Below are 22,043 nucleotides of genomic sequence, written 5' to 3'. Positions count from 1 at the left end.
ATTTTCAAGTGATGAATTAATTTTCCCAATATTAGGGGGGAGAATAAGCAGCTGAAAAATATGAACCAGAAGTTCAAATGAATCACTTGAAATAAATTAATGTTATTATCTCACATTGATCCTCATAGTTTGAATCAAATGTTCAAAATATAAATCATTTGCAAAATTTATGAAATCAACTATTAGCTGCTAATGCTCCAAACAAAATGGATGTCCCTGTTGGACAATCTTATTTTGCAAATCAGTATTAACCACCATGAAGTGTGGTAGATTAGTCGGTTCCAACGATAGAAATTCTCAAATAAGAAAAGGAGCTAAAAAGAAAGATGACCCAAGTGAGGATATGAAACTGTCAAAAGAGTATTTGACATAATTGAGTTATAAGTTCCAGAAGAACTTCTCAGGTACCTGAAATTTATGATAATAAAGAGATCTTGACGAATTATGTCATGAATGGAATATGATGGAACCGAAAGGAAGTCAACGTTGATGATATTTTTATATATAATATAGCGCTATTTGTGAAAGGAGTTAATGAGGATCATGAAATAAATTCTATTGAGAATTATAGACAATGATTGTCTAAATGAAAACGCAATTGCTACGTAATTAAAGTCACTTTGTAAAGTGAAGATTTTTGGACCAGCAGTCCATACACCTGAAGATGTAAAACATGATGAGATATGAATTAATTTTCTTGTGAATAGAAAATGTTGCAATACAAACATTAAAAGCTTGATTTTTTTTATTCAAGCATATTGGTAAAAGTTTGCTATTGATTGTGAAGAGAAATATTCACCTGAAGTGAAATCAAAATTCTTCTCTTACTTGATTAAGGTTGTTAACACATGGAAGATTCAATTTATTTGAAAAATGTGTTACGCTATGTTTATATGTCACTTGTTAGCGTGGATTATATAAAACTCCATGAAGAATTTAATTTCCACGAGACATACATTTCAAACTATCGAAGAGATGACTTAATGAAATGAATAAGTCACTTTGGAAATGAACTTGTTATATGATGACATAAATTCTCGAAGAGTTCTTGAAATCTATTGATTAAAGAAAAGTTTGAAATGAAATATATTTGATATTAACAAATATAATTTATTGTCACTTGATGTGAACAAAGATCATTTCATGTCTCAAGAAAATGATCACTTACTTGAATTGGTCTTGAAGGACCATATTTTAGTTCAATTGAGAACACTATTGCATTTTGCTAATTATGTATGTGATAGTATCAATAAACTCAAAGATATTGGAACAAAGTCAAGTATATAATTTGTATCTTAGAGATACAACAATATCATCCGATTATGTGAAAGTTTTAACACTACATTCAGAAAGTTCAGAGTGTAGTTTTGTTGAAGTTTGTGATTCTACACATACAAGAAATTTGAAGAAGATAATACTGCATCAACAACTAATTCAGAGAAGATTATATTAAAGAAGAAGAATCAAGTCTTTCTACAAAGTCATCATCAAGTAAAGCTTCTGATCAACTATATTGAAGATTAATTGCTCTTATTCGTCTCATATATAATTGTCTTCATGAGGGGGAGATATAATTGTGTTCTGCACTCTTTTTCCCTTAACCATGGTTTTGTCCCATTGGGTTTTCCTGGTAAGGTTTTTAATGAGGCAATTCAAACACAAAGGATGTTGTACTCTTTTTCCTTCACTAGAATTTTTTTCCCACCGGGTTTTTTCTAGTAAAGGTTTTAATGAGGCATATCCTCGATGGACATTCAAGGGGGAGTGTTATGAATATTATTAGTGGATGTCCTGGCCCATGTAATTGGCCCATTATGTTTACCTATATATAGATACTATGTATCACTATATTGTAACCCTAATCCTAATGGTGAATAACATACACTATTCTTTCTCTCTTTTCTCTCTTCTTCATCTATACTATTGTTCTTATTTACATTAGTTTATAACACTATCAAATTAATCGGTCATTGATCTGAATACTGAATATTAGTACTGTACTTAATTTTTAAGAAGAAAAGGAAATAAGTCTATCAAATAGGTTATTGTATTTGTTGCTACAAAAATTCCACATTAATAAGTGGTAAAGTGGAGTTTCGGTGTTCGAATCCTGACTCATTTATAATTATATGCGATATTTTTACCAACCGAGTTAAGTTCAAGAAGATAAAATAACATAATGGAGATAATTCATTCATTTGGACGGAATGGATAGAGAAGAGGTTTTTTAATAATATATTCTCGCTTCATAAAATAATATCGTTGATTTAGTAGTGATTGATACTAAACTTGGTAAGGAAGACTACGGTTCGATCTCCCGCAGCAGCGAGAGGAAGGGTGCCGAAACCACTTGATAGTAAAACTAACTCTTGAACCAGATTAGACGGTCTAGTGAGCCGGTTATCGTGGTGAAAATTAAAAAAAAATGGTTTAATTAGTCTATTGGTCCCTTAAAGACATTTTAGGTTTCACAATGGTCCCTTAAAGAAAAAAAGACTCAGATTGGTCCCTTAAAGAAAAAAAGGCCCGGATTGGTCCCTTAAAGACATATGTTTGCCATATTGGTCATTTTCGTTAAATTTTAACTTCAAATATAACAAAAAATTCCAATGGTTAAAATTTTAAAAATTAATATGGTTTTTGGTAGACCACTTACACTTAATTGCATCAACAATTCAGTCAATTAAAACTAACGTTTTTTGTAAAAAATTGACATAAAGGACCAATTGAGAAACAGACGTGTCTTTAAGGGATCAATCCGGACCTTTTTTTCTTTAAGGGACCATTGTGAAACCTAAAATGTCTTTAAGGGACAAAAAAACTAATTAAGAAAAAAAAAAATACATAGAAGAAAGAGATGTAATAAATGTATAAAATAGTCAACTTTTCCTTAAAAAATTTAGATCCATCAGAGCAAATATTATAACATTTGTTCGGTATACATTTGTTTTGTACATAATAAAGAAGTTTATCAAAACACATAATGTGGAAAGGACTGAGATTCAAAATTAATTATTAGACAAAATAATTTTGTCACATTTTATTTATCTTATGCCAAACTCCCTTATCATATACCCTTCTCTTAAAAATGATTTGGTTAACACAAAAATAAAATAATATTTGTTATCAAAGGAACAAAAGGGACTGCTAATTACTATACTATATATTTTCTGCTGTACTCTCATTGTACTAACTAACACACTACACCACGCTACACCAACGTGTGCAGGTCAAATCTCCGCTAAATCCTTGCTGGAAGATACTCTGATCAGTCTCAGGTACTATTACATTAAAATTGTATGATTGCTACATACATGTTCTTAAATTCAAAGTTAAGTTAAGTTGCTACAAAGTTAAGTTGTTTAAGTTTCAGGTGGTTAATTTGTGCCTGAAATGGAGTCCTTAAAATCACCTTTTAAGGGAATTGTTAGTGACATAAGAGGAAGAGCACAATGTTATAAAGATGATTGGACTTGTGCTTTTCGTTCTGGTATTGGGTAAGTTTCTATAAATCGTATGTAACCGTTAAAATTGTGGTTGCAGATCGTAATTTAAATCCGCGTGTCTAATGAAATTGTGTACTATTTGTTTCAATGATGATAGGATATTAGCTCCAACTACCTATATTTTTTTCGCTTCGGCTTTACCTGTTATTGCCTTCGGCGAGCAGCTGAATCGAGACACAGGTTCTTCTTCTTCCTCTTCTTGTTTACCTGTTACTCAAGAACATCATGCACTAATGTGACAAAGACTCAATTTGGACTAATTTTCATCTTACTTGGTAGATTTGATGGTTGAACATACTATTTTTTGGGTTATGACTTGTGGTCTGACCCAATACACTTCACCCTCCATCTGTATATAATCCTAGTCATGCATTATGTGGTAATTTCTCCGTCCCAAAACGAGTCACAAAAATTTGATATATTTGGTTAAAAATTTGGACCAAACACATCAACTTTAATTTTTGCTTATATTTTGAGACGGAGGAGATATTTTTTATTAACTTTTGATTTTTCAAAAATAGGGTCACTTCTGCGTAATTTAAAATTTGAATGCGAGAAAAATAAAATTTGGTAAAAACTTATTTCCATCGAAAATATGACTAACATAAAAAAAAACTCTTATTCCAAACTAACTTACAACACTAAATTTCCACAATCGAAAGTTTTACAATTTAAGAAATTACTCTGTATATATAATGCAATATTTATGGCAGTTGAGCTAATCTCACCGGAGTCTTTTATCCTTTTTCAATATATGTGTATGCACCTAAATGGATTTTATTTAGTCCTGTGACCAAATAAATGTAACTTTTTTTTTCTTTTCTTTTTTATATATTAAGCAAGTGTTTATTTTATATTTTTTTGATGCTAATTATTGCCTCTTACACCGAAGCTATTTGTTATTTATTTTGTTGATAGATGGAAGACTGAGCACAGTAGAAACACTAGCTTCTACGGCCATTTGTGGAATGATACATTCAATAATTGGAGGTCAACCACTCCTTATTGTAGGAGTTGCAGAACCCACCATCATTATGTATACCTACTTGTACAACTTTGCTAAAAATAAAGATGACTTGGGACAAGAACTCTTTTTGGCTTGGGCTGGATGGTAACAAAATGAAGACAAAAACACAATTTTATTATTATTATTATTATTATTATTATTATTATTATTATAATATAGCTCCGAGCTGTGAATCCCCGATACTTCAAAAATGGTGAAGAACTCGTGAGACTGTTTGGGAAAACTTACAAAAATAACTAATAACATCAATAAATTGTTTTTAGCTTATAGACTTGTTTGGATAAACAACTTAATTCAGCAATTATAGTATAAACACTTATCAAATAAGTGGTTAAATATAAGTTATTTCTATTACAAAAGGAAAAACAAAGTCAAGTTGCTTTTACATGCTATAACTTACAAGTTGTTTGGTAAGCTATCTTTGAGAGGTTATGGTAATAGGCTGTAAACAACTTATGAAATGTCATAAACTATTTCTTTAGTCTTTCTCAAATAGTTCACAAGTGCTTACGATAAGTGTTTTATGTTATAAGCGCTTACTTAAATTGATATTTATTCTTAATATCTCAGGGTTTGTGTATGGACATCTCTCTTGCTGTTTCTCCTAGCAATATTCAATGCTGGCAATATCATCAACAGATTTACGAGGGTTGCTGAAGAGCTTTTTGGAATGCTGATTTCAGTCTTGTTTATTCAAGAGGCTATTAAGGTCAGTTATTTTGTGACTAACATCTCAACTCAAGAGATAAATAAAAATAAAAATGATTTTGCATGAAAAGGAGTCTAATACAAGTTTACTGAAAATAATGCAGGGAATGATAAAAGAGTTTAGTGCTCCTAAAAATGAAAACTCAATATTAGAGCACAACCAATTTCATTGGCTTTATGTGAATGGCTTACTTGGTATTATATTCACATTTGGCCTTCTATATACAGCATTGAAGAGCAGAAGAGCAAGATCATGGTTATATGGGACAGGTTTGTCATTATAATGGATTTGAGCCGAGGCGTAATTGATAAAAACTAATTTCTTATGCTTTTGTTAAGCTATGTAGTACAGACACTTTGGATTGAAGGCATCTACCATGCGTCAGACAGTGACATGGCACTGACATATGTGGTTACTTAAATTCGATCATTTGCACTATCTTTAATTATTACTGATGTGTGAGTGTCAATATCATGACGGTGTCTGTGCTTCATAGTTGTAAAGTATATATGAAGAATATTTATATGACATGGTCTTGTTTATTGGATAGGTTGGTTGAGAAGCTTTATTGCAGACTATGGTGTGCCTTTCTTGGTGGTAGTATGGACAGTTGTGTCATTTTCTGTGCCAAGCAAAATACCTTCTGAAATTCCAAGAAGACTAGTTGCTCCCCTGGCTTGGGAATCTACATCTTTACACCATTGGACAGTTATCAAAGTAATTCATGTTTAATTTAAATAAGTGCTTATAGCATAAACCCTTATCTTCTAGCATAAACCCTATTTGGAATTTGGATAAACAACTCAAATGAGTGCTTATAGCATAAACCCTTATCTTCTAAGTGGTCCATGTTTAATTTAAATGTTTGTCATGTATTGTTCTGGGCGGTACTTAATTTTTTGCAAATTAGACGGACCATAAGTTATAGTAGTTTTGTAGTTATGGAAAATATTGACTTTAATATATGTACAGGACATGGGAACGGTTTCTCCAACATATATTTTTGCTGCTTTTATACCTGCATTGATGGTAGCAGGGCTTTACTTCTTTGATCATAGTGTTGCTTCTGGGATGGCACAACAAAAGGATTTCAATCTCAAGAAACCTTCTGCATACCATTATGACATATTCTTACTAGGATTCATGGTATGTGTATATATAGATCCAATTCAAAAGATTAGAAGAGAGTTATTTAATTATGAATCTCATTATTTCAGACTTTGATATGTGGACTACTTGGCTTGCCTCCTTCAAATGGTGTTCTTCCTCAATCACCTATGCACACTAAGAGCCTCGCAGTTCTTAAGGGTCTGGTAGGTGAATGACTATTATAGTTCTTAATTTTATAAAGCATTGGAGAGAAAGTTGTTGAAAAAAGATGGTAGTTTGAAATGGTAATTTTATGAAATGTAGATGATTAGAAGAAAGATGGTTGAAAGTGCCAAGGAAAGCATAAGAAAGAAAGCTAGCAACTCTGAAATCTATGGAAAGATGCAAGCAGTGTTTGTAGAAATGGACAGCAGCCCAGTTGTAAGTGTTCTAATAGTATGAAAACTAGCCTTTGTTCTAGCTCTTTCCAAATAAACACAATTAGCAATTAGTTAAGTTACATACCGGCTTTGAAGCACTGACACAGACATCAGATACTACACTGACACTAAGTACGACCACATTATAGGTAATAATTTGAAAATGTAAGTAATTTAGTGAAGCTACATGTGTCAGTGTTAGATACCAGATACACCTTCAGTCTACAGTTACTTTGCCTATGAAACATCGACAGATACACAAAGAACAAACTGACACGAGACACATCACCGGTACTAATTTGAAAACTACTAGTAATTGAATGCAATCACATGTGTCGGTGTCGCATCTGTGTTGGAGACCAGATGTGCCTTCAATCTAAAGCATTGTTGCTACAAAACTTATTGGTTCCAAACATGATTACCATGCAGACTTCTGTGGAAAGAGAATTAGAGAACTTAAAAGAGGTTGTCCTAAAAGGTGAAGATAAAGGAGACAACAAGAAGGATACATTTGACCCTGAGAAGCATATTGATGCATGTTTGCCTGTTAGAGTAAATGAGCAAAGAATGAGCAATCTTTTACAATCACTGTTTGTTGGAGCATCAGTGTTTGCTATGCCTCTCATAAAAAATATTCCAACTTCTGTTTTGTGGGGATACTTTGCTTACATGGCCATTGATAGTCTTCCTGGTAACCAATTCTGGGAAAGGATATTACTTCTCTTTGTAACACCTAGTAGGTGGTTCAAGTAAGTAGACAATTTACTCTAAAGTTCCATATCCTCATCAATTTATATTTTATTTAATTTCCTTCTACTAATATGTATAGTTTTAAATTGAAATCCGCCATTGCAATTGCGGCCAAATTTATAAACTCATGTTTAGACCATCTCACATCCGATGGGAGACTTTTTAACATTTAGGTTCACAGCGTAAACGTTACTAGGGGTGTTCATAAAAAATTCAAAAACCGAACAAAACCGTTAAACTGAACTGCACCGAAAAGAACTGAATTGTGACATGTAGTTCATGAACCGAACTAGTTCGGTTCGGTTTTTCCAAATGTGTCTAATCAGTTCATAATAGCAATACAGTATAGTTTGGTTCGCAAAGATTCATTTTGGTTCAAAAATGTGTAATTCAGTGTTTGTAAACGTAGTTCCGGTTTGGAAACTCAAAGTCAAACCATGAATAGTCCTAAGTCCTAACTGCAACCACACTTTGAAATCATGCTAATATTTCAAGTCAACCTATTATGGCAGGTTATTGGAAGGTCATCATGCTTCTTTTGTGGAATCAGTACCAATTAGATACATAGTCTTCTTCACAATATTCCAATGTGTGTATTTCTTGGTTTGTTTTGGAGTAACATGGATTCCAATAGCTGGAATCTTGTTTCCCTTGCCTTTCTTCTTACTTATCTTGGTGAGGCAATATATCCTTCCTAAGATATTTAGTCCTCATCATCTAAGAGAACTAGATGCAGCTGAATATGAAGAAATTGCTGGTGCTCCAAGACTCTCTGTAAGTACATGAAATGCTTAATTCCCTATATCACTCTTTGATGATCTCAATTCTATTTTTACACATTAATGTTTGTGAAGCGTAGACACTGACATGTAGATATCGGTAATAATGTGGAATGTAAAAGTGCTCCTTTATTTTTATTTTTCAGCAGAGGGATTCACCTAGTTTTGGATCAATGGAAGTGTCTGATAGTGAAATATTAGATGAGTTAACTACCAGTAGAGGAGAGTTGAAGGTCAGAACTCTAAGCTTTAGAGAGGAAAGACATGGTCAAGTAAGTGGTTACTTCAATTAAATTAATTTTTTTTCTTCATTTGGAGTTTAAGCCTATTTGAATTGACTTATTTGAGAATATCTAATGTCATAAGCATTTGTGATAGTGTTTGAGAGAGAGCTTATAAAAACATTTTATGACATGTCCTTAAGCTGCTTTCTACTTATTTCCATAAGCTCTACACGATAGCTTATAAAAACAACTTATAATTTATATGAAAACAATTTGATTTATTTTATCTTTGTTTTTATACAAATAACTTACACATAAACTGTTAGAAATAGTTAAATACTATTGTTTAAGGTAGTTACAAGTTAGTTAGTTAGTTATGATGGTTAGTTGAAAATTGGTTAGCTTAGTTAGGATCACTATATAAACTTTATAAAGTGTACCTTACACTCATTGTAATCAAGTGTTTTCATTCTATCTAATTATATAATATAAATAAACATGTTTATATTGTATCACTTAATTAAATTGCTTATTCAAATAAGTTTAATGGCTAGCATTTTTTTTTTTGAAAAAAATTAAAAAAGTGTTGATCTTATTTGTTAAATGCCAATGATTTGCATTGCTTGCAGATGATCTATCCTAATGAAATAGTATGTGAAGATGAATAATGAGATAATTAAGGAAATGGAGAATATATGGTTAGTGATCACTTTTTCTATCTCTATCTCTATCTCTTGAAGAAAAGATAAAGACATCCAGAGCAAACTTATTAGTGATCACTTGTTTTGTATATTACTTATTTGAAGGCACTAATTAATGTATGTACTAGAGATGGTTATCACGGTGTGGTAGGATGTTTTGTTCTTGTTAGTTGAACTATTTTGTAAAATTGTACTCTTTAGTTGCTATATCTTAGCTCTGAGAATAGCAATCTTAGCTCTGGATATCTTCTTCACACTCGTCGTTAATCTATGCTCTTCGTTTATCATCGAAATCATTCGATCCTCGCTCTTCAAGGTTCATCCTCACTATATTCGTCACTGAATTTCGAAGTTCAACTCTAGTTTAATTATTTTGACAAAATTATCACTAATTTTGTTGATGTGTCTGCCAAACGCTAAATTATCGGAGGCCATTCTTCTGATAACCAGATGATTAATTAATATAAACAATTAGATTAATTTGATGATTTACTTGTATGTTATATTTTACTTATATAGTGATCCTAACTAAGCCCCTGCAATTGTTCGGCTGCGTACTCCCCGTTTACGTATGTCACACTCCCCATTTTTTTTTTTTTTTTTTCATTAGAGATTTCCTATTTGTTGCTAGTTATATAATTTGTGGTGCATGTGAGTGATCTTTCAGTATGTTAAAAATATTTAAACTATAGTAGAAAGCTAAAAACAAAATGCCATATGATATTTAGAATTAGAAATATAGAAATATATATTCACGGATCACCTAAAGCTTTTTGCTTCACCAACAATTTCATTGGATGAAAATATAAAGAGATTTATCTGTTAATTCTTGGCTTATAATGAACTTGCACGACCCTTATCCCACGGCTTAAAAATAGACACAACCACACACAAATAACCACTTCATTTTGGCTATCATTTCAAACAATTAAAACTAATGCATAACATTTTGATATTTTAAAGTACTTTTTTGAAAATATCACATCTATTTTCAAAATTGTAAAAAAATAATAATAGTGTGAAAAATATTGATTTAAATTCTATGTTTATTTTTTTTGTTAGCTAACTTAGTGGCTAGAAATTTCACTCTAAAGTGGATAAGTGAAGTGTCCAGGGTTCGAACCCCGGCTCCTGCATACAAAATTATATCTTTGCCAACTGAACTAAACTCACGAGAACAAAATTTGTGTTTGTTATTCAATATCTTTTATATTTTGGGTATAAATTTTTTTCTCTTCTACCTTTCGCACATACTCGTGGATATGCAAAATAGCTACAAATATCTCAAAACCCCTCTAAATATTCTTTTTATCAAAAGAGACGGGCAACAAATTACTATTATATGTGTCCGTGGATATCCATTGTCATATACGTATGTACCTAAGTACAAAGATAACATTTGTCAAAAAAATAAATACAAAGATAAGAAGTTTTAATAATATGGATGTGCTTGTTTAAACTTTAAAGAAAATGATTTTGTTTTGAAAAAATTTAGAGATTTCTAAAAAAATCTAAAGCTACCTTCCGTTTGTTTACTATTATAAAAATTATTTTTTTAAAGTGTGAAACTCCTATACTTAGGTTTCTTAGTTTTAAATAAAAAATAAAAAATTCTAGAAAAGCTATTAGGATTAGCTTTTCACTTTGGAGTTAAAAAAGTTTTTTTTGACAAAATTATTTTCTAAAAAATTTGTAACAAACACTATTAAAATAACAAAATAGATTTTTTTTAAAGAACAAATAGGTTATTTTCCTAAAAAAGGAAAACAAACGAGTGAGGGTTTGGTGACTGAAGAAAAAAATTAGTGTTTAAGGATTCCGATTTAGGGATTCTGATTTATAAACGAGTGAGGGTTTGGTGACTGAAGAAAAAAATTAGGGTTGTTGTTGTGAGTCAGGGAAAAAGAAGAGAAAAACGTGATGAATGAGAATTTAGATTTGCTTTTGGTGAAAGTCAAAGAATAGGAGAAAAAAAATGGAAATAAAGAATTATCTTTTTTTTAAAGTAAAAGTGATAGCATCGGAGGAGCCAACTCTACTTTTATTTCAAACCCTAGCCAGCTTTATTGTACTATAGCTTTGGCTAGGCTGACACTAATATTATAAAATAAAAAACAATGGATTCCAATTGTTTAGCATGAGTTAAGCCCTCTAATACCGATTCTAGTAGCATCGGTGTCGGGGTCCGACACTAATTTTGGAGGCTAAAATCATGCTTTCTAGTAGTGACACCTAATATCATTCATGCACGACGAAATGGACTTCGTGAAAACCAACCATTAATATGCTCTTCATTTCTTTTTTTTGTCAAGTAGTTTATTGATCGTAATTTAACCCTTTAAAATAAATAAGTAAATATTTAACCTTCCTTTTACTAGTAAAAGATAAGTAAATACTTCTAAATTCTGCATATTGTCCAAAACATAACTAAGTACATTGAAAATATAGGGTGGTCGTCATCCCTAAAACATACAATATTGTAGTAACCCTATATATGTATGAAGTGTTGCTATATATGGTATGTAGTGCCCGCCAGGTATCAATCAAAAATGAAATATAGTGACGCCCCTATAATAATGGATTAGCACTAACATCTTCTAATTAACTATTTTTTTTGTGTCAAGTAGCATAGTTGCTAGAAAATTTATCTTAAAGGTGAAAACGTGGAGTGTCCCGGACTCAAACTCGGGCTCTTGCACATATAGTGCGATGTCCCTACAAACTGAGCTAAGCTCACAGGACCTAACATCTTCTAATCCAATAATTAACTAATAGGAATACTCTAAATAAATAAAATAAAATAAAAACTAATAGGAATACTCTATTATTAATAAGAAATAGTTTGTGGTTTTATTTGATAAAAATAGTAGATGATAAAAAATAGTAGATGAGTGATAAATTATCTTATAGTATATGTGTTTGCGGTGTATAAGTTATATATAAGTTAGTTGATAGATTAGAATGGACAAGATATAATTGATTGAATTTGTAGTTTCTTAGTGTATGTATTTGCTTTTATAGGATTTTTTTTATTAAGCTAAATTTTATTCAATCGTGACAGTTCTTTGAAGTTTTTTTGGGTTGCATAAATCAGATATTTTTCGTGCACAATTTGTCGGACTAATTACTCAATTCTCGTGAAACTCAAGTGAACGAAAAACTCTTTTTAAAAATTTAAGCGCTACATTTTCAAACTCATGTTTGAACTCAAAACCTTAATTGAGCTAGAAGAAACTCAAGTAATTTTATATTTAAGCACTTTTGAATAGTTATTTTAATGTTGTTTATATATGTGTTATATTTCCGCCTCCCTTAATAATTTTTCATAGTTCTGTTCCTGCTAACAACTTCCTATCAACTGAATTATGTTAGCGGGAACTATACTCTCCATATTATATGCATAAAATATATAAATAGTCAACTTCTCCATTAAACAACCTTAAAAAAAAATTAAATTCATCTAAAATAAACTTGACGAAATAGGAGTATTTCTTATCAAACAAGCAAAAGGGATTGCTTATACTATATATTTTCTCTTTTACTCTCATGGTTCCTCACTCACACACCACTCCTCAGGTACTATATTACATTAAAATTGTATGATTGATACATGTTCTTAAAAGGCAAAGTTGTTTAATCTTCACCAAGATATATATATATATATATATATATAGTTTCAGTTTCAGGTAGTTAATTTAATTTGTACTTGAAATGAAGTGCTTAAAATCACCTTTTAAAGGAATTGTCAGTGATATAAGAGGAAGAGCACAATGCTATAAAGATGATTGGACTTGTGCTTTATGTTCCGGTATTGGGTAAGTTTTTATAAATTACTCATGTAGTTTTTGTACTCCCTTTAATAAAAAATTGCTTATAAAAAAAAAAACCATGTTTCTTAAAATTTTAGAATTTCAATTTCACTCCATACATTTTTGTGACCTTTATATATGTATAATGTACTAGCACTTTTTCTTTCTTTCTTTCTTTCTTGTGAATATGAAGTTGCACTCTTTGTTTCAACGATATGATAGGATATTGGCTCCAACTACCTATATTTTCTTTGCTTCTGCTTTACCTGTTATTGCCTTCGGCGAGCAGCTGAATCGAGACACAGGTTCTTCTTCTTCTTCTTTTGTTTCTGTTGTTGCATGTTTCCAAATTACTCAAAGATATTATGCACTAAATTATAATTAATATGGCAAATGTTTAATTTGGACTAATTTACATCTTACTTGATAGATTTGATGTTTGCATACTAATTATTGGACCACCACATATTCTTCAGACTTTGGATGTATCCTAATTAATTAAATCCTAGGTAATATGTCGAAAATCAAATCGACATGACTTAGATGTGGTCATAAATTCTAACACTAATATTTCAAAATTGAAAGTTTTTAATTCTGAACTTTTTCATAACCTTATAAATATTATAGAGAGAGCTTCTAAAAAAATGTGGATGAAGAAGGTGTTTATGGTTGGTTTATATAGCCAAAGCTTCTATTTTACGGTAATTTATAGCCAAAGCTATTGTTTATTACGAGTATTTTTTTTTTAAGGATATTATTTAATTTATTTATAACTATTCCAAAAGAAGAATTAATATTTTTTGAGAGGTTGTTTGCTTTAACTTAGATTTGTATATTCCTGAGAATAAAATGATAGAAAAATAGTCTCCGTGAGCTTAGCTCAGTTGGTAAGGACATGACACTATATATGCAGGTGCATGGAGGGGCGGAGCTATGTTGTGTTGAGTGGGTGCACTTGCACACCCTCATATGCATTTACACCAATATTTCCAATTTTATACTTTTTGCACCCACTCAAATTTTTAAGTTTGCACCAAATGCACTTTGGTCTTCTCTTTTCTCCTACAACTTTACCAATTATAAGTGTCCATACAATGCACAGTCATTTATCAGTCCATACACTACAAAGAGAGCTGCTACATGTACACGTGTATTGGAGAGGAGTAAAAATTTTCAATTGTTTTTAAATTAAAAAAAAATACTTTAAAATTTGAGGATCGAGTGAACTTGTTTTTTATAGGTAAATTTTAGTAGTTAATCGTTATGTTTAGTAGTATTTTTCTACTTTATCATGGTTTGAGCCAAACAACGATAATACTGTTAGTTATATTTTATAAGTGTATCAAGTCATCGGTTACGATATCGCTTCACTTCTTAACTCACTTGCCATAGCTACAAAATATATAAACCTTATATCCATTTTATAAATAAAAAAAATAATAATGCATAGCCTAGTGGATTTGAACCGATAACACGACGCCCTTACAACCTTATATTCATTTATTTACGGTCACATGTGTACATTATTATAGGTTATAACTTATATATAAATAAATCTATTATAGAACTCGTGATATATATAATACATTTTAAATATGATTTGCACCCCCTGACCTGAGGTCCTGGATCCGTCATTGGGTGCACGAGTTCGAACTCGGGACACTCCACTTATTCATTTTTAAGGTAGATTTTCTAGCCACTAGGCTACTTGATCGAAAAAAAATGATAGAAAAATACATTCATACAGTATATAATTATCAACTAATCTGCATATTATAAAAAAACTTTAACAAACAAATTAAAACTTCTAACAGTACTTAATTTATTTATTATTTATAAAAAAATAATTATACATATAAAAAAACTCTAGTTATTGCCTCTTAGAATGAAGCTATTTGTTGTTTATTTTGTTGATAGATGGAAGATTGAGCACAGTAGAAACACTAGCTTCTACAGCCATTTGTGGAATGATACATTCAATAATTGGAGGTCAACCACTCCTTATTGTAGGAGTTGCAGAACCCACCATCATCATGTATACCTACTTGTACAACTTTGCTAAAAATAAGGATGGCTTGGGACAAGAACTCTTTTTGGCTTGGGCTGGATGGTAATAAAATAAAGACAAAAAAAACACAATTTTTTATTTACTTTTTTTTATTATTGTTATAAATAGTGGCAGAACTAAAATCTTCGGGTGGCATGTGGCGAAGCTTGATATTTTTTATAAGGGTCTATCAGTTTACACTCACCTAAAAATATGAAGTTGTAAGCTAATAGTGCGCACCTTTCCTTTTTGGATAAAAAAAAGTTCAATTTTTATAATTTAAAACTAATAAAATACTCCCTCCGTCCCAAATTATAAGGGAAAATAAAAAAATCACACTTATTAAGAAAAAGTAAAACATGAAAAATTTGAGGTATGTTTTTATGGGTTTTCATTGGAATAAGTTGCATAGGAAGATGTAAAAACAATTTTTATTGGTTGTTGTTTATTGAGAAAATGAGAGAGAGAAGAAATTAAATGCAATTTGCATTTAATTTTATGAAAATAAGGAAAAAAACATTCTTGAAAATGATTTTTTCTCTTATAATTTGGGACAAATAAAATGGGCTTTTTTCCCTTATAATTTGTGACGGAGGGAGTAAGTGTTAGTTTTGTATTTTCCATTAAATTATCTACATCTACTTTGCCAACAAGAGTTGAACTCCAGATACAGAGGCTACAACAGTGCTACATGACAATATTGTGTATATTTATACCTATTAAAAAAATGAAAATTTTGAATCGGGCCACGCTCCCCGGTGGCCGGCCCCTACCAATAAATATGGATTAGTATCGAGTCTTTTATAACATACTATTTTTTTCTGTCATTGTCGATAATATTCGGAGCTCTTTGTTATTCTCTCTTCTATTTGCCTAAATTTCACAAATTCAACGATGTTATAAATTGTTTCACAAGCTATCTTTGAAAACTTATGAAAATAAGCTGAAAATACTTTATGGACATGTCATAAGCCATTTACTTAGGGTTTCCCGAATAATTTCACAAGTAGTAATGACAGACCGACTCAAATAAGTAAATCCAAACGTAAACAACTTATACAATAGCACTTATGATAAGCTTTTATGCTATAAGCGCTTACTTAAGCTGATTAGCACAAACAATGCAAGTTAAACCATAGCCTAAATTATCTCAGGGTTTGTGTATGGAGTTCTCTGTTACTGTTTCTCCTAGCAATATTCAATGCTGGCAATATCATCAACAGATTTACAAGGGTTGCTGAAGAGCTTTTTGGAATGCTGATTTCAGTTTTGTTCATTCAAGAGGCTATTAAGGTTAGTTATTCTGTGACTGAAATCTCAACTCAAGATAAATAAAAATAAAAATGATTTTGCATGAAAAGGAGTCTAATACAAGTTTACTGAAAATAATGCAGGGAATGATAAAAGAGTTTAGTGCTCCTAAAAATGAAAACTCAATATTAGAGCACAACCAATTTCATTGGCTTTATGTGAATGGCTTATTAGGTATTATATTCACATTTGGCCTTCTGTATACAGCATTGAAGAGCATAAGAGCCAGATCATGGTTATATGGGACAGGTTTGTTATTATGATAGATTTGAGTTAAGGCATAATTGATAAAAACTAATTTTTTATAATCGCTAAGCTATGTAGTACCGACACTTCATATTAAAGATATGTCCAACGTGTCAGACACCAACACGACATTGACATATGTGATTGCATTCAACCACTTTGTGTCGGTGTTTGATAGTTATGAAGTATATATGACATGGTCTTGTTTATTGGATAGGTTGGTTGAGAAGCTTCATTGCAGACTATGGTGTGCCTTTCATGGTGGTAGTATGGACAGCTGTGTCATTCTTAGTGCCAACAAAACTACCTTCTGAAATTCCAAGAAGACTAATTGCTCCACTGGCTTGGGAATCTACATCTTTACACCATTGGACAGTCATTAAAGTAATTCATATTGAACTAAATCCTAGTTTGGATTTTCTTTTAACTTAGGAGATTTTTTCTATTAAAATAAGTTTATGGTTCTTCTCAATGCACCCCTGACGCCCTACATTATTGGTCTTGGTGTGTGGAATTTGGTCAATGGTTCGGATTAATAGACTTTGATATCATATTAGATTTTATCAGGGCCGGCCCAATCAAATTGGTGCATTGGGCCTGTTTTTGGCCTGTTTTCCATCGTTCTTTTTTTCTCATGATTGTTTGGATTGAACCTATTATACTACACTATTAATAGAAAATTTAAGGCCCCTATTTTATGGAGGCCCGAGCTGAAAGCCTATTTGCCCTGGTGGAGAGCTGGCCCTGAATTTTATATTAGGTCTAATCTATCCTTACAAAACCATCTTGTAAGGTAGGGGGTGCCACTATCTATAAACTCTAATCAGACCTTATCTATGTTCAACAGGACATGGGAAGGGTTTCTCCAACATATATTTTTGCTGCTTTTATACCTGCATTGATGGTAGCAGGACTTTACTTCTTTGATCATAGTGTTGCTTCTGGGATGGCACAACAAAAGGAATTCAATCTCAAGAAACCTTCTGCATACCATTATGACATATTCTTACTAGGATTCATGGTATGTGTATATATTCATGATTCATGGTAGTATGTGTATAATTATGAATCTCATCACTAATGCTAAAATATTTCAGACTTTGATTTGTGGACTACTTGGCTTGCCTCCTTCAAATGGTGTTCTACCTCAATCACCTATGCACACTAAGAGCCTTGCAATTCTTAAGGGTCTGGTAGGTGAATGACTATTATAGTTTTTTGGTAAATAATTGGAGAGAAAGTTGTTCAAAAGTTGGTAGTTTGGTGAAGTAATTTATTAATTGTAGATGATGAGAAGAAAGATGGTTGAAAGTGCCAAGGAAAGCATAAAAAAGAAAGCTAGCAACTCTGAAATCTATGGAAAGATGCAAGCAGTGTTTGTAGAAATGGACAGCAGCCCGGTTGTAAGTTTTCTAATAGTATTTGGCTATAAAGCACCGACACAGGCATGGAAACTAAACACGATGTCATTGGTAATAATTTGAAAAATGGAAGTGATTGAATATAAATTACTTGTGTTGGTGTCGTGTCAATGTTGGACACCAAACACCATTGGAGTTAATTATTGGCTATGAAACATTGACACATGGATGAACAACTGACACGAAACTAACACTGACACTCACACATCACCGATAATTATTTAAAAAAAAATGAAAGTCATTAAATGTATCCACATATGTCGGTGTGTTAAACACCAGACACACCTTCAATTTAAAGTGGCGGTGCTACATAATTTATTGGTCCCAAACATGATTAACTTGCAGACTTTTGTGGAAAGAGAATTAGAGAACTTAAAAGATGTTGTCCTAAAAGGTGAAGATAAAGGAGAAAACAAGAACGACACATTTGACCTTGAGAAGCATATTGATGCATGTTTGCCTGTTAGAGTAAATGAGCAAAGAATGAGCAATCTTTTACAATCACTGTTTGTTGGAGCATCAGTGTTTGCTATGCCTCTCATAAAAAAGATTCCAACTTCTGTTTTGTGGGGATACTTTGCATACATGGCCATTGATAGTCTTCCTGGTAACCAATTCTGGGAAAGGATATTACTTCTCTTTGTAACACCTAGTAGGTGGTTCAAGTAAGTATACAAGTTACTCTAAAATAATGCAATGTGCGCTGTTTTACTACAATATATAGGTTCGCAGCATAAAAGTAACTAGGGTTGTAGGAAAAAATCCAAAAACCGAACAAAACCATTAAACTGAACCATACCAAAAAGAACTGAACTGCGACGAGTAGTTCATGAACTGAACTAATTCAGTTCATGAGCTATCCGTTACAGTTTGATTACTTTCGGTGCAATTCATTTCAGTTTTTGATTATTTTCGGTGCAATTCAGTTTAGGATGAACCGTTAACAGCTAGGCTCAGTTCTACTAAACTGACGTTAAATTGGTTTTGTTCTATTTTTCTTTCATAACTGAACCATGAATAGTCCTAACCGCAACCACAATTTAAAATTATACTAATATTTCAAGTGAACCTATTATGGCAGGTTATTGGAAGGTCCACATGCTTCTTTTGTGGAATCGGTACCAATTAGATACATAGTCTTCTTCACAATCTTCCAATGTGTGTATTTCTTGGTTTGTTTTGGAGTAACATGGATTCCAATAGCTGGAATCTTGTTCCCTTTGCCTTTCTTTTTACTGATCTTGGTGAGGCAGTATATTCTTCCCAAGCTGTTTAGTCCTCATCATCTAAGAGAACTTGATGCAGCTGAATATGAAGAAATTGTTGGTGCTCCAAGACTCTCATTAAGTGTATGCAATGCTGAGTTTCCTATACCACTCTTTGATCTCAATTCTATTTTTACACATTAATGTCTGTGAAGCCTAGACAAGACACGGAATACGACCCTGACACATAGATAGTCGATACCGATAATAATGTGGAATGACATTAAAGTGCTCCTTTGTTTTTATTTTTCAGCAGATAGATTCACCTAGTTTTGGATCAATGGAAGTGTCTGATAGTGAAATATTAGATGAGTTAACTACTAGCAGAGGAGAGTTGAAAGTCAGAACTCTAAGCTTTAGAGAGGAAAAACATGGTCAAGTAAGTGGGTGACTACTATTAAAATGCTTTTCTTTTTCTTTTTTGATTTGGAGTTTAGGGTCCGTTTGAATTGACTTATTTGAACTTATTTGAAAAACATAGTTTGAATGACTAATGCTTTTTTTTTCTTTAAAAAAAATGTTAGTTTAATTTGTTGAATCTCAATTATTTGCATTGCATGCAGCCTGCAGGAGATTTATCCTAAAGAAATAGTATGTGAAAATGAATCACCAAATAGTTAATTAAGGACTTGGAGAAAGATATCAACCAAGGTCAACTATTTTGTCACCATGTGAAGCAGCTTATAGAAGATTCATGAAAAGTGCTCATCTAACTTTTCATATTGAAATTCAACAAAGTGTTGGTTATAAGGATAATCCAACTACTTGATCATGTTGTACAATACGATGTAAGCATTAACATAATAATTCTTCCATGGTTATAGGGAGATATTTGACTTATGTTGAATTCCTAACAAAAGGCATAAACTAATTTTCTTACATGTGTCTCTCTTAATCATATTTAATTAATAATCCCATTTGAATTTACTTATTTTTTATTTTATGAAAAATAGTTTATAGTTTATTCAAACACATAATTTTCTATGTTAATTTATAAGTCATCATTAACAAAAATTATATCTTTACAAGCTATTTTTCATAAACAATCTTGAAAAACTTATAAATAAGGGAGCGTTGCGTTTGTTTCAAAGATTACAAACTTATTCCTGGAAATCTAAGATGGGAATATCCATGTTTGTTTTAAGAAAATAAATTATTGTTCCCAGGAATTTAATTGTCGTTAGTGATGGCTAATCTTCGTCGGGGAATTGTGGGGCACACAAGGTAAGTTCTCCCATTCCAGTCAAAACCATTAACAGGAATCGAACCTCTGACTACATACCTAATAAAGAGACCAAAACCCTTACGAACCAATTCACATGTAAATAAAATGTATTATCTCATCTCATTTAATTAAATTGAGTTGAATTCATGACATGACATGAATATAGTAAGTAAGTAAGTAAGTAGGTGGCGTAAAATACACAACTACGTGGCAACATTAGTACCGTTACCATTTTCCCTCCATTCCAACTATTTTCTCTATCTTAAAAAACTGACTTTCATCCCATGTTAAAGCTTGTTTGGAAATTGAATTTCTCAAACGTGATTTCACTTTCAGATGAAATTGTTATAATGATGAGTTCACTTTAAAGTAATTTGTGTTTGGACGTATCTATTATTAAGCAAATTTGATTAGTTTGGGAAACTTACTTTTAAAAACAGCTATTAATTCTGTTGGAATATTGACAAATGTAATGTTAGTTAATTCTGTTGGTTATTTTGGTTGATGCAGTGGAACATTGGAAAGTTATGTTTTGAGTATGACATTGTTAATTCTCTTGGAGCAGGAATTGAGGAGTACCTAATGAGAGAAGTTAAATAGGCTTCTAAAAAGTCTTGGCCTTGTGTGTTTAAAAAATAGTCTATCTGGAGCCTAATGTAGGCTAGGCCAAAGGCCTCTCTCGGTCGGCCTGACCTATACGCATCCCTAATTATAATAATCCTTCAAGAGGACCTAATGATAGAAGTTAATTTCAGGAGGAGTTCTCTCCTTTTAAAGGCGGTGAATCAGAAGCATTGAAAAGATTGGAAGAATGCATGAAAGACAAGGTACTTTTAACATTCTAGTGTTATAAAATGAAAGGCTATAACTGTAAGCTACTGAATTTCACGACTTGCGATGCCAACTCATTAGTGTTTACATATAAAATTGATGTTTCTTGCTGAAAGATCAACTGCTTGTAATATAACATAGTGTTTTAGGTTTTCTTTCGTCTGTATATTTTGTAACATGCCTCAATTTCTTGTTTTATGTTGACACGTGCAGTTGTTGTGGCGAGACTTGTTCTACACAGCAGCTTTCGGGACTCCAAATTTCGATAGGATGAAAGACAATATATAGGATATGCAAGCAGGTGAGACAACAATCAATGGTCACTAATATATATTATTAATCTATTTTATGTTTTAGTTAATAGAAGGGATCATCATATTAGTACTCTTCGATCGTCAAAGGATTCTTCTTCATAGCTAGAGCTTGAAGTTGAAGCTTCCTCTGTAGATGGCCGTTGGCATTCTCCTTCATGACCCTTTTCCCTCGTAAATTCTACCCGTGCCTGCCTTCAACACTTGTTCCACAACTCGTTGCGCATTTTGTATGTCATTGTTATCTAAACCGTATGTATGAATCAACAATATATATGATTTGGAATATTATCATTTATCAACTGTACCACACGCACAACATCCCATTCAGATTCTTCATTTTCTTTTCTAA

The 22,043-nt window shown here is 31.9% G+C and overlaps 2 protein-coding genes across 6 annotated transcripts; both read left to right on the top strand.

The window, feature by feature from the left end:
* Positions 1-3,099: 3,099 nt before the first annotated feature.
* On the top strand, positions 3,100-9,455 carry LOC123921576 (boron transporter 4-like). 3 transcript variants are annotated; one of them, XM_045974173.1, is made up of 14 exons: positions 3,100-3,278; positions 3,374-3,497; positions 3,604-3,686; positions 4,425-4,617; positions 5,104-5,242; positions 5,346-5,511; positions 5,793-5,959; positions 6,215-6,388; positions 6,460-6,555; positions 6,656-6,772; positions 7,201-7,520; positions 8,034-8,295; positions 8,447-8,572; positions 9,154-9,455. In XM_045974173.1, exons 2-14 carry the CDS (start codon positions 3,394-3,396, stop codon positions 9,190-9,192), a joined length of 1,986 nt encoding a protein of 661 aa, XP_045830129.1. In that variant the 5' UTR covers positions 3,100-3,278; positions 3,374-3,393; the 3' UTR covers positions 9,193-9,455. The 3 variants fall into 3 exon arrangements, with proteins under 3 accessions (XP_045830129.1, XP_045830130.1, XP_045830131.1); XM_045974174.1 differs by having other exon boundaries at positions 3,368-3,497; XM_045974175.1 differs by lacking the exon at positions 9,154-9,455 and having other exon boundaries at positions 3,165-3,278; positions 8,034-8,190; positions 8,256-8,295; positions 8,447-8,538.
* A 3,203-nt stretch (positions 9,456-12,658) lies between these two features.
* Positions 12,659-20,205, top strand: LOC123921577 (boron transporter 4-like). 3 transcript variants are annotated; one of them, XM_045974178.1, is made up of 14 exons: positions 12,659-12,801; positions 12,900-13,040; positions 13,257-13,339; positions 14,952-15,144; positions 16,236-16,374; positions 16,476-16,641; positions 16,856-17,022; positions 17,486-17,659; positions 17,736-17,831; positions 17,925-18,041; positions 18,405-18,724; positions 19,141-19,408; positions 19,581-19,703; positions 19,888-20,205. In XM_045974178.1, exons 2-14 carry the CDS (start codon positions 12,937-12,939, stop codon positions 19,906-19,908), a joined length of 1,971 nt encoding a protein of 656 aa, XP_045830134.1. In that variant the 5' UTR covers positions 12,659-12,801; positions 12,900-12,936; the 3' UTR covers positions 19,909-20,205. The 3 variants fall into 3 exon arrangements, with proteins under 3 accessions (XP_045830134.1, XP_045830133.1, XP_045830132.1); XM_045974177.1 differs by having other exon boundaries at positions 12,661-12,801; positions 12,906-13,040; positions 19,578-19,703; XM_045974176.1 differs by having other exon boundaries at positions 12,662-12,801; positions 19,578-19,703.
* The last annotated feature ends 1,838 nt before the right edge of the window (positions 20,206-22,043 follow it).

This window comes from Trifolium pratense, linkage group LG4 (genome assembly GCF_020283565.1).
Source record: "Trifolium pratense cultivar HEN17-A07 linkage group LG4, ARS_RC_1.1, whole genome shotgun sequence".
Taxonomy (NCBI): Eukaryota; Viridiplantae; Streptophyta; class Magnoliopsida; order Fabales; family Fabaceae; genus Trifolium; species Trifolium pratense.
The sequence above is the reverse complement of the archived record's forward strand: the minus strand, read 5'-3'. Positions and strand labels throughout refer to the sequence as shown.